General features: G+C 41.7%; 1 protein-coding gene across 4 annotated transcripts in view; it reads left to right on the top strand.

The window, feature by feature from the left end:
* The window catches only part of FAM228A (family with sequence similarity 228 member A), a 42172-nt gene that overhangs the window by 8242 nt on the left and 20643 nt on the right, over positions 1–13287 (top strand). For all 4 annotated transcript variants that reach the window (XR_014839488.1, XR_014839489.1, XM_085015780.1 and 1 more), the window contains 4 exons: positions 1130–1321; positions 3094–3174; positions 5256–5343; positions 5731–5887. Coding sequence is in view for 2 of the 4 variants with exons in the window: in XM_085015780.1 (XP_084871906.1) it covers positions 1130–1321; positions 3094–3174; positions 5256–5343; positions 5731–5887 (518 nt within the window). In the remaining 2 variants the exon portion in view is untranslated. The remainder of the gene's footprint in view (positions 1–1129; positions 1322–3093; positions 3175–5255; positions 5344–5730; positions 5888–13287) is intronic.

Here is a 13287-nt window from a genome sequence, read left to right as displayed (position 1 = left end):
ATCTGAGCCATGTCTGTGACCTACACCACAGCCAAAGCAACGCTGGATCTTTAACCCACTGAGTGAGGCCAGGGATTGAACCTGCATCCTCATGGATACTAATTGAATTCATTTCCTCTGCGCCACAACAGGAACTCCCATGGAGGTTTTCATCTTAGTGAGAGGGGTTGAAATTTGGTATATAATAATATTTTAACATTTGTGCTGTGACTTATTTGTGAAGGAAGTTCACATATATTCTCACTTGAGCATCCAAAGAGGTAGATGGGATTACCTTCCTTTTATAGAGTTAGGTGCTGAAGCAAGTCTAGTGCTCTTTTTCCTCTACCACTCCTATCACAGACTTTACTGATGAGGAAGCCTGGAGACTTGGAATGGGTGACCAGGGAGTGCTTTGAATTCTTATAAAGAAGCGGGAGTCCCTCTGTGGCTCAGTGGGTTAAGGCCCCAGTGTTGTCACGGCTGCAGCTTGGGTTGCTACTGTGGCACAGGTTTGATCCCTGGCCCCGGAAGTTCCACATGCTGCAGGCATGGCCAAAAAGAAGAAGCTAGAATTTCATGACTTGGGAATGTGTGGATGTGGTTTAATCTGGAGGCACAGTGGTCGTGTGGAACTCTTGGTGGATTCTTTCTGCTCTGTGCTCTCAAGTTCCCTCCCTCCTTCCCTCCCCCCCTTTCCTTCCTTTCTTCCATTCCTTCCTTCCTCCCTCTCTCTTTTTAGGGCCGCGCCTGCAGCATCTGGAAGTTCCCAGGCTAGTGGTTCGAATGGGATCTGTAGTCGCCAGCCTGCACCATAGCCATGGCAGTGTTACATCTGAGCCTCGTCTGCAACCTACACCACAGCTCACGGCAATGGCGGATCCTTTTCTCACTGAGCATTGCCAGGGATCAAACCCGAATCCTCATGGATGCTAGTCAGGTTTGTTACCCCTGAGCCACAATGGGAACTCCCTATGTTCTCTCTCTGAACGTTATTCTGTTCTTTAATTCTCTTATGCTAGGACTTTGCAGCCTGAGTGTGCTGATAGCTTAGGCGTGAAACAAGAGTCCCTCCTCTCCCCCTTTTATTCAAATGAAAATAAATGGAAAATTAATAATTTGTTTCCCTTGTTTATATCAACTTCATTAGAGATTGGATACGTATTTTCAGCATCTGGATGTTTTTAAGGAAAGAAGAAAAGAGATGATACATAGAAAATGGACTGAAAATGTTGCAGAACCTCTTCAGCAGAGAATAGTGGCAAAAGTAATTTCACATAAAGGGTTGGAAAAAACAAAACGAGAGAATTTTGAAGATTTTTTAAAGCACACAAATAAAACGGTACTGAGAGTTTTTTTTTTTTTAATGAAGTATAATTTGAAAAGTTGGGTCAATATTTTCGCTGATTATGCAAACTGTCCCAAATTTATTTTTATATCTTGAGATGAATTCATGGAACCATAGTATAGCCTACTGCATTTTTAACCCGGAGTTCTGGGTGGAGGGAATAGAAGTGTTGATTTGGAACTAGATTTGTTGGGAATGCTTTTAGGTAAAGGTTAATAGAATAACAGTAGCTTGAACCATAAGAATATTTATGGGTTACTCAATAAGAAATAGAGGAGTAGGTGGTCTCATGTGGGTTCAGGCAGCATAATAATGTCGTTAATCACCCAGGCCTTTTTTTTTTCCCCCCATCATTCTATTCTGCTCTTCTGAGTATTTTCAGTTTATGCCCATCACCCTCACTTTTGTAAGCACCTTTGGTTGATTACAGCTCCAGGTGTTAGGTTTGTGTGCAAGGCAGAAGTGGTTGAGGAAGGACGCCATTCCTTTCCTAGACCTCACCCTTCAATTAGGAAGCAGAGTCCTCGGGACCTCCTCGCAGGCTTCCCCTTGGGTCTCAAGGCCATGACTGGGTGACATCACGAGTCCTAGCTAGAAGCAAGGCCAAGAAAAAGCGTATGGCTTGCTAGTCTTTCTAGTAGGAGAAGGGGATCCCCTGGCTGTTGAGTTAGCCAACAATTAGGTGAAGCGACCACAGTCTCTTCCCTCTCTCCTTCAGTTTGGGTTTATAAAACAAGAACAAAACTTTGGCTTCTTCTGTGGAAGATTTTTCTGTTTTAACTTTGCGATCAGGACCCTCTTTTGAAATTGAGGCCCGCTAAATTTCCAGGTAATTAGTAGAGTTCTAGAGTAGTTTGACTGAAATTTTAGAGCTTTTAACTATACTTACTGAGCAAAATTTCTGGATGTGTGTGTTTAATATTTCTTAAACAAACCCCTAAGAGGCAGAGCTCAAGGTTGAATCCAGGTCTCTTTGAAACCAAAGTGCAAAGTCATACAAATATGCTCAGAAATATGATCACGCAAGTGTGGGATGGGGAAGCATGTGTAGAAAAGCTATGTGTTGAAGTCCAAGTGATTTAAAATGATAGTCAATTCATTGTGCGTCAGCCATGTGAGCTGGTTTCCAGGAAGCCGTCTGAGCTCTTAGGCTGTATTAAGAGAGGCTGTTCTTAGAGTGGGAAGCATCAAATCCAGCCTGTCCAGCCTGTGGCAATCTTACCACTCCTGATTCATGCTGCAGAGGGGACAGCCACCAGTTACAGAACCTTCAGAAAAGGGTGGAGCTTGACAACACTTCACGGGGAAGAAAAGAGGAATGAAATGCATGCATATTTAGCCAAAGAGGAGAGGAGAGGCGAGGAGGAGCAATGAAACCCTTAAGTACATTTGTAAAAGATGGACATGTGGATGAGGAGCAGATTATCTTCTGCTGATTCACGGGGAGAACTGGCAGTGACAAGACAGATTTCAGCTCTGTCTTAAGGACAAGCTTCCTAGGGGTTAGAGCGACCAACAGAGTACCCACGTAATGGAGCAGAGAGTTCCCAAACAGGCTAGTTGATGACCTGAGACTAAAACTGAACAATCACTTTTCTCCTGGAAAGTGGTGGACTCTCACCATCATCTAAATTACTTCGGAGGTTTCTTGCAACCCATTAAATCTCTGGCTTTATATAAAAAAATGGAATAAATATTTGGCTTTATGTAATCTTAGCACATTTGTATATAGCGATTTGCTCTTAAATGTACTTTTTTTTTTAAAGGAAATTATATTTGGAGGCTGTTATGATTCTGAAGGATACAATCCTTTTTATATGACAAGAAAGGACCCAAATTATGGAAAGGTAAATAAGTTTCTTACTTGTATCTATTTATTCCTGGAAGTTCTGGGGTTGGGGGAAACCTGGTCATTTTGGAAGTTTTGTAGTTATTCTGGATTCATTTTTAAAAGTCCACCAAACATTTCCCTTGAGTTTTAAAATAGGAGCCCAAAGTAATTTTGACTACTTGGGAACTGACATTGTGAAAGAACGTGTGTGTGATAATTTGTTCATTCATTCATTCATCCACTCACATTCAGCAAACTGAAAGCCCAGGAGGGACGGGAAGATAAGTGGACAGCAAGTGTGATAAGAGTGTCACAGAACCAGTCCAGGGAGAGCTCCTTTCTAGGGGAGGTGGAAGGAGGGATGGCAGGAAAGACTGCCCAGAGAGCCAGTAGTTGAGCTTGTAAATGAGTCTTGACTTTTTTTTTTTTTCTTTCTTGCTTTTTAGGGTTGCACCCATGGCATATGGAGGTTCCCAGGCTAGGGGTCGAATCAGAGCAGTAGCTGCTGGCCTGTGCAACAGCCACAGCCACGTCAGATCTGAGCCGTGTCTATGACCTACACCACAGCTCACGGCAATGCTGGGTCCTTAAGTCACTGAGAGAGACCAGAGATCGAACCCACAACCTTGTGGTTCCTAATCGGATTCATTTCCACTGTGCCACAAAGGAACTCCAACACTGGATCCTTTAACCTACTGAGAGAGATCAAACCTGCACCTCTGCAGATATCCTAGCCATCTCTGTTGGATTCTTAATGCACTGCCGGACAACGGGATCTCTAAGCCTTTACTTTTTTTTTTTTTTTTTTTTTGTCTTTTTGCCATCTCTTGGGCCACTCCTGCAGCATATGGAGGTTCCCAGGCTAGGGGTCGAATCGGAGCTGTAGCCACTGGCCTACGCCAGAGCCACAGCAACCTGGGATCCGAGCCACGTCTGCAACCTACACCACAGCTCATGGCAATGCCAGATCCTTAACACACTGAGCAAGGCCAGGGATTGAACCCGCAACCTCATGGTTCCTAGTTGGATTTGTTAACCACTGAGCCACGACAGGAACTCCAGCCTTTACATTTTAAACTGCCAATATATACATTAAAATTTTGAGATGTAGTTTTCGGGTTTTTATTCTTGTGTAGCAGAAGTAGCCACTTGGTAATACCATTCATTTGAAAAATGTGTATGGGAGTTCCTGCTGTGACATGACAGGATTGATGGCATGTCTGCAGCACCAGGAGGCAGATTTGATCCCGGGCCCTGGCATAGTGGGTTAAAGGACCCAGTTTTGCCCAAGCTGGCTAGGGGACTTCCATATACGGTGGGGTGGCCAAAAAAAAAAAAAAAAAAGTGTGTGAAGAGAGAAGTCGTTTATTTTGCTTCTCTATAAAAACCAAGGGAGATCACGTTTGGGACAGTAAGAAGGTCCTTTTGGCCTGGGGGGACTTGGTAAGTATTGTGTTGGGCAGTCATTATGCTCCCTCCTCCTGTAGTGATGTCATTACAAACCACATTGGGTCAAGGTCAAATATATGGGAAAGTAGAGAAGGGGAAGCGGTCACTCTATTGAAAGCCTATATTCAGGAGGTGAGGGAGGAGAAAACCACCTTCCTCCGTGACCACCTACCCCTTACCCTCAGCACACCGATCTTCTCCTGCCCACAGGGCCTTAGAGACCAGTGGTCATCCCCCCAGGGGGTCCCCTTCCTCCCGGGGCCTGCTTAGAGCTCTGCTTTGTGCTCCTAAAGCACACAGAGCTGAAGCCTCTCCTGACCAGAGGGTCCTTGTCTATGACTTGTCTGTTCCGGACTGAGAGATCCCTGAGGACGGGACCTCACTGGGAGGCGGCCCATGGTGGCATCAGCAGATATTGCTGACTGATGCAGATACTGTAGAGCGCTCCTCTTCAGGCAGCCCTCGCATCATTCACCCACTCAAAGAAAGATCCTAGTGTGAGGTGGGTGGCATTTATCCTTCCCTTGCTTTGTGACATTATTCCTGGGTCCTTATTCTTGGCTGCTTTGCTGTACATTAAGGCTACACTCAAATGCTTTGGACAGATTTAAAACTACTTAGGTCCTCAAAGAGTCATTTTTCTTGCAGGTTATGGTCCCACCGTTCTGTGATCCACTGTTTAGAAGACAACAAGAGGTGGATGAAGAGCAGAGAGCTATTTTTCAGTACAGGACAGGTACTTTGTGATCACAAGGCTTCATCTTTAGAGACTTCCAATTGTCAAGTGATTTCCTACCCCAAGAGTGACTGGAATTGACTGGAATGTTGATTTATTTATTTTTATTTTCGTCTTTTCTAGGGCTGCACCCGTGGCATATGGAGGTTCCCAGGCTAGGGGTCTAATCGGAGCTACAGCTGCTGGCCTACACCACAGCCACAGCAACGTGAGATCCGAGCCACGTCTGCGACCTACACAACCGCTCACGGCAATGCCGCATCCTTAACCCACTGAGTGGGGCCAGGGATTGAACCCGCGACCTCATGGTTCCTAGTTGGATTTGTTAACCACTGAGCCATGACGGGAACTCCTAGAGTGTTGATTTAGATTTTTATCTTCCTGTAGGAAAACAGTGTACCTTTGAAGAATTTAAAGAATTAGAGAAGGCCAGGCGGTATGCCAGATTGCCCCAGATCACTTTTACTCTCTGCAGCATGGTTCCAAAGGCAAGGCCCAAAGCCTCTGCAAGACCTGTGGGAAGCAAAACTCGTGGTAAATGCAGGTGAACTGACTTTTTACTGTTTCATAGTTTTGCCTTTTACAGAATGTCACATGTTTGGAATCCCAACAGCATGTAGCCTCTTCCAGATTTTATTTTCTTCCTTAAAGGATATTCTTACAGAATTAAGAATGTCAAGTTGGCAAATATATTCTTTCATCACATATCCCATTGTCTGTCACTCTTTATTTCTTTCTTTTTTTGGCCTCTTTAGGAAGAACCATTTGTAAGCCATAGGGAAGTTCCCAGGCTAGGGGTTGAATAGCTACAGCTGCTGGCCTATGCCATGTCACAACAACGTGGGATCCAAGCCACGTCTGTGACTCATGCCGCAGTTCATAGCAATGCAAGATCCTTAACCCTCTGAGAGAGGCCAGGGATCGAACCCGCCTCCTAATAGACAATAATCAGGTTCCTTACTGTTGAGCCACAATGGGAATCCCCTATCTTTTACTCTTTCAATTGCCCTTCTTACTGTTATATGTATATATACATATGCATTCTTTTAAAAAATAATTATTTTTCCGTTATGGCTTATCATAGGATATGAATATAGTTCCCTGTGCTATAAAGTAGGACCTTGTTTATCCATCCTATACATAATAGCTTACATCTGCTAACCCCAACCTCCCACTCCATCCCTATCTTAGCCCCTCCCTCTTCACAACCATAAATCTGTCCTCTATGTCCATGAATCTGTTTCATAGATAGGTTCATTTGTGTTATATTTAGATTCCACATATAAATGATATCATAAGGTATTTGTCTTTCTAACTTACATCACTTGGTATGGTAGACTCTAGTTCTATCCATATTGCTGCAAATGGCATGATTCCATTCCTTTTTATGGCTGAGTAGTATTCCACTGTATGTATGTGCCACATCTTTATTCACCTGTCAGTGGATATTTAGGTTGTTTCCATATCTTGGCTATTGTGAATAGTGAACAGCTGTTGTGAATAGTGAACAGCATATATATGGGTCTCGTCTTTGTATCCACTCAGCCTATGTCTTTTGGTTGGGGCATTTAGTCCATTAACATTTAAGGTAATTATTGATATGTATGTTCTTATTGCCATTTTATTAACTGTTTTGGATTTGTTTTTGTTGCTCTCTTTTCTTCCCTTCTCTTGTTCTCTCCTCTTGTGGTTTGATGACTATCTTTAGTATTGTATTTGAGGTGGTTTTTCTTGTTTGTTTGTATATCAATTGTAGATTTTTGGTTTGCAGTTGCCCTGAAATTTTGATATAGGAGTGTGTATGTATGTGTGTGTGTGTGTGTGTGTGTGTGTGTGAGATTATTTTAAGTTATTGCTCTCTTAATTGCAAGTGCATCTCCAGTGTTCTGCATTTGTACCCTCCTCTTCTCACAGTTTCTGATTTTGGTAGCATAATTGTGTGTGGATAATTTTGTATCTTTACTGTATATATACCTTTACTGGTGAGCCTTCTCATTTGTGGTATTTTTGTTTCTGGTTGTGGCCTTTTCTTTTTTGCCTAGAGAAGTTCCTTTAGTATTTGTTGTAAAGCTGGTTTAGTGTTGCTGAATTCTCATAGCTTTTGTTTATCTGTAAAGCTTTTGATTTCTCCTTCAAATCTGAATGAGAGTCTTGCTGGGTAAAGTAATCTTAGTTGGAGGTTTTTTACTCTCATCACGTTAAGTATTTTGTGCCACTCCCTTCTGACCTGCAGAGTTTCTGCTGAAAAATCTGCTGATAACCTTATTGGGGTTCCCTTGTATGTTGTTTCTTTTTCCTAGCTGCTTTCCAGATTTTCTCTTTAATTTTGGTCAGTTTGATTAATATCTGCCTTGGGGTGTTCCCCCTTGGGTTTATTTTATATGGTACTCATTGTGTTCCTGGATTTGAGTGAGTGGTTCCTTTCCCATGTTAGGGAAGTTTTCGGCTATTATCTCTTCGAATATTTTTTCTGTCCCTTTCTCTCTCTCTTCTCCTTCTGGCACCTCTATTATATGCATTTGGTGTTGTCCCAGAGTTCTCTGAGACTCTCTTCATTTCTTGTCAGTCTTTTTTTCTCTTTTCTGTTCTGCATCCGTAATTTCTACTAATCTGTCCTCCACCTCGTTTATTCGTTCTTCTGCCTCCTGTATTCTGCTGTTGGTTGCTTCTATTGAATTTTTTATTTCAGTTATTGTGTTTTGCATCTCTGCTTGCTTAAGTATTAAATCTTATATTTCTTTGCTCAGTGTTTCCTGTAAATTATCCATCTTTGCCTCCAGTTTATTTCCAATGTCTTGCATCATCTTCATTATTAATAGTCTAAAGTCTTTTTCCTGGAGGCTGATAATCTCCATATCACTTATCTCTTTTTCTGGGTTTTTTTTTTTTCTTTCTTCCTTTTCTGAGTTGTAGTTCTCTGACTTTTCATTTTTATAGTTTTTTTGGTGTGGTATCTTTTTTGTAGATAATAGAGTTGTAGCCTCTAACTTGTGGTGTCTGCCCCCCTTGTGGCTGAAGTTGGTACAGGGGGCTTGCTGTCAGCTTCCTGAGAAGAAGAACTGGTGCCTGCCCACTGGTAGGTGGGGCTGATTCCTATCCCCCTGGTGGACGGGGCTTTGTCTCTGGATGAGATTAGAGGTGGCTGTGTGCCTGGGGGGTCTTTAGTCAGCCTCTTTACTGATGGGTGTGGCTATGATCCCACCTGGATTATTGTTTGGCCTGGGCCTTCTCAGCACTGATGGGTAGGGACAGATTTTTCCAAAATGGCCACCTCCAGAGAAACACAAGCTGATGAATATTCCCAAGAGCTTTGCTTCCAATGTCATTCCTTCACAATGAGCCACAGTCACCCCCTGTTTTCCCAGGAGATCCTCCAAGAACTGCATTCAGGTTTTACCCAGATTCCTATGGAGCCTTTGCTTTGTCCTGGGACCCAGTGCACATGCAAGTCTGTATGCACCTTTCAAGAATGGGGTCTCCGTTTCCCCTAGTCCTGTGGGGCTCCTGCACACAAGCCCCACTGGTCTTCAATGCCAGATACTCCAGGGGCTTTTTCTCCCAATGCCAGATCCCTGGGTGTGGGGATTTGACATGGGGCTTAGAACTCTCACTCCTGTAGGTGAGTCTCTGTGACACAGGTACTTTCCAGTTTGTGGGCTTCCCACCTGGGAGGTATGGGGTTGCTTATATTGAGTAATCGCCCCATCTACCTCTTGATGTGGCCTCCTCTTTGTCTTCTGGAGTAGGATATCTTTTTGAAAGTTTCCAGTCCATTTGGTTGAAGGTTTCTCAGCATTTGGTTATAATTTTGTTGTTTTTATGAGAGAAGTTGAACCAGTTTATGTATCATTTTGAATTATAGTTTTGTCAGGATATATGTCTGAAGTGGAATTGCTAGATCATATGGCAACCCTATTTTTAGTTTTCTGAAGAACCTCCATACTGTTTTCCATAGCACCTGCACCAACTAACATTCCCTTCAGCAGTGGAAGAGAGTTCCCTTTTCTCCACACCTTCTATAGCATTCATTATTTGTAGACTTTTTAGTGATGGCCATTCTGACCAGTGTGAGGTGGTACCTCATTATAGTTTTTTGATTTGCATTTCATGTGCCTATTGACCATCTGTATTTCTTCTTTGGAGAACTGTCCATTTAGGTCTTCTGCCCATTTTTCAGTTAGATTGTTTGTTTTTTAGTTTTTGAGTAGTACTATCATCTCTCTCTGTCTGTTTTTTTGTTTGTTTGTTTTGTTTCTTTTTTTCTTTTTTTTTTTTTTTGCTTTTTAGGGCTGCACCCGTGGCATATGGAGGTTCCCAGGCTATGGGTCAAATCGGAGCTGTAGCTGCTGGCCTATACCACAGCCACAGCAATGCAGGATCCTTAACCCACTAAGCAAGGCCAGGGATTGAACCTGTCCTCATGGATGCTAGTCAAATTCATTAACCATTGAGCCACAATGGGAACTCCCATCATGGTCTTTCTTTTTTAATTTTTTCAAATAATGATTTTTATTTTTTCCATTATAGCTGGTTTACAGTGTTCTGTCAATTTTCTACTGTACAGCAAGGTGACCCAGTTACACTAACATGCATACATTCTTTTTTCTCTCATTATCATGCCCCATCATAAGTGACTAGATATAGTTCCCAGTGCTATACAGCAGGATCTCATTGCTTATCCATTCCAAAGACAGTAGTTTGCATCTATTAACCCCAAATTCCCAATCCATCCCACTCCCTCCCCCTCCCCCTTGGCAACCACAACTCTGTTCTCCATGTCCATGATTTTCTTTTCTGTGGAAAGGTTATTTGTGTCATATATTAGATTCCAAATATAAGTGATATCATATGGTATTTGTCTTTCTCTTTCTGACTTACTTCTCTAGAGAGTCTCTAGTTCCATCCATGTTGCTGCAAATGGCATTATTTTGTTCTTTTTTATGGCTGAGTAGTATTCCATTGTGTATATATGCACCACATCTTCTTAATCCAATCATCTGTCAATGGGCGTTTAGGTTGTTTCCATGTCTTGGCTATTGTGATTAGTGCTGCAATGAACATGGGGGTACAGGTGTCTTTTTCAAGGAAAGTTTTGTCCGGATATATGTCCAAGAGTGGAATTGCTGGGTCATATGGTAGTTCTACATATAGTTTTCTAAGGTCCCTCCACACTTTTTTCCATAGTGGCTGTACCAGTTTCCATTCCCACCAACTGTGCAGGAGGGTTCCCTTCTCTCCACACCCTCTCTAGCATTTGTTATTTGTGGACTTATTAATGATGGCTATTCTGACTGGTGTGAGGTGGTATCTCATGGTAGTTTTGCTTTGCATTTCTCTATGAATCAGTGATGTTGAGCATTTTTCATGTGCTTGTTGGTCATCTGTATATCTTCCTTGGAGAACAGTCTATTCGGGTCTTTTGCCCATTTTTCCATTGATTGATTGATTGGCTTTTTTGCTGTGGAGTTGTATATATTGTTTGTATGTTTTAGTGATTAAGCCCTTGTCCGTTGCATTGTTTGAAACTATTTTCTCCCATTCTGTAAGTTGTCTTTTTGTTTTTCTTTTTTATGGTTTCCTTTGCTGTGCAAAAGTTTTTCAGTTTGATTAGGTCCCATTGGTTTATTTTTGCTTTTATTTCTATTGCTTTTGGAGACTGACCTGAGAAATCATCTGTGAGGCTGGTATCAGAGAGTGTTTTGGCTATGTTCTCTTCTTGGAGTTTGATGGTGTCTTGTCTTATATTTAAGTCTTTCAGCCATTTTGAGTTTATTTTTGTGCATGGTGTGAAGGTGTGTTCCAGTTTCATTGATTTACATGCAGCTGTCCAGTTTTCCCAGCACCACTTACTAAAAAGACTGTCTTTTTCCCATTTTATATTCTTGCCTCCTTTGTCAAAGATTAATTGACCATAGGTGTCTGGGTTTATTTCTGGGTTCTCTCTTCTGTTCCATTGGTCTGTTTATCTGTTTTGGCACCAGTACCACACTGTCTTGATTACTGTGGCTTTGTAATATGGCCTGAAGTCTGGGAGAGTTTTACTTCCTGCTTGGTTTTTGTTTCTTGGATTGCTTTGGCAATTCTGGGTCTTTTGTGGTTCCATATAAATTTTTGGATTGTTTGTTCTCATTCTTTGAAAAATGTCATAGATAATTTGATAGGGATTGCATTGAATCTGTAGATTGCTTTGGGTAGTATGGCCGTTTTTACAATATTAATTTTTCCAACCCAGGGGCATGGAATATCTTTCCTTTCTTTAAATCCTCTTTTATTGCCTTGATTAATGTTTTATAGTTTTCAGCATATAAGCCTTTCACCTTCTTGGTCAGGTTTGTTCCCAGGTATTTGGTTTTTGGGTACAATTTTAACTTTTATATTCCTTTTCTAATATTTCATTGTTAGTATACAGAAATGTGACTGATTTTCTGAATGTTAATCTTATATCCTACTACTTTGCTGAATTTGTTGATCAGTTTGAGTAGTTTTGGGTTGAGTCCTTAGGGTTTTCTATATACGTAGTATCATGTCATCTGCATACAGTGACAATTATACCTCTTTTCTTCCAATTTGCATACCTTTTATTTCTTTTGTTGTCTGATTGCTGGGCTAGGACTTCCAATACTATGTTGAATAACAGTGGTGAGAGTGGGCTTCCTTGTCTTGTTTCAGATTTTAATGGGAAGGCTTTCAGCTTTTCTCCATTGAGTATTATATTTGCTGTGGGTTTGTTGTAAATGGCTTTTATTATGTTAACATATGTTCCCTCTATATCCACTTTGGTAAGAGTTTTTATCATGAATGGATGTTGGACTTTGTCAGATGCTTTTTCTGCATCTATTGAGATGATCATGTGGTTTTTGACTTTTGTTAATGTGTATGACATTGATTTGTATATGTTGAACCATCCTTGTGAACCTGGGATGAATCCCACTTGATCATGGTATATGATCTTTTTCATATGTTGTTGGATTTAGTTTGCTAAAATTTTGTTGAGAATTTTTGTGTCTGTATTCATTAAAGGTATAGGCCTATAGTTTTCTTTTTTGGTGGTATCTTTGTCTGGTTTTGGTATTAGGGTGATGGTGGCATCATAGAATGTCTTTGGGAGTGTTCCTCCTTCAGCCTTTTGGAAAAGTTTAAGGAGGATGGGTGTAAGTTCCTCTTTGTATGTTTGGTAGAATTCGCCTGTGAAGCCATCTGGTCCTGGACTCTTTTTTTTTTTTTTTTTTTGGTCTTTTTGTCTTTTCAAAGGCCACCCCTGTGGCATACGGAGGTTCCCAGGCTAGGGGTCCCATCAGCAGCCACATAATGCAGAATCTGAGCCCACAGCGAACTACACCACAGCTCATGGCAACACCGGATCTTTAACCCACTGAGCGAGGCCAGGGATCGAACCTGCAACCTCATGGTCAGATTCGTTAACCACTGAGCCACAATGGGAACACCATTTTTTTTTTTTTTTTTTCCGCCATGGTCTGTTAGTGTTTCTTTTTTACTTTGTTGGAATGAACTATACTCCTTTGTTTCTGTTTTTGTGTGATTTGGAAGTTTTCTGTTCTATTTCTGGTTTCACGGTTTCCTTATCAATTTTAACAAACATTTTAATTTAAACATCAATAATTATATATAACCCCCATCCCCTAGCAAGACAAACGCTTTATTTTACTTTATTTCCTCATCTCCCCTCTCTAGCTCCTCAGCCATTATGGACAGTCCCCTTAATGGTATTCTGTCCTTGAGTCTGTCTCCTTCAGTGGTGCCACAACAGTGACCCTAGCTGTTGCAGTGACAATGCCAGATCTCCAACCCATTGCACCACAAGAGAACTCCCCTGAGGAATCATTTTGGAGTGATCAACCCTTCCCAAAAGAAAAGTCTTCAGTAGCTTCCCATAACCCTCCCCAAAATGCCCAGATTCAACAGACCACATAAAGTGCTCCTGCT

Source organism: Sus scrofa, chromosome 3 (assembly GCF_054392235.1).
Source record: "Sus scrofa isolate SSC_HxYL_T2T_F1_AM1 chromosome 3, Sscrofa_HxYL_maternal_Yorkshire_Landrace_v2.0, whole genome shotgun sequence".
In the NCBI taxonomy this organism is placed as follows: domain Eukaryota; kingdom Metazoa; phylum Chordata; class Mammalia; order Artiodactyla; family Suidae; genus Sus; species Sus scrofa.
Note: the sequence above shows the minus strand (reverse complement) of the source record. Positions and strands in the feature narration are given on the sequence as shown.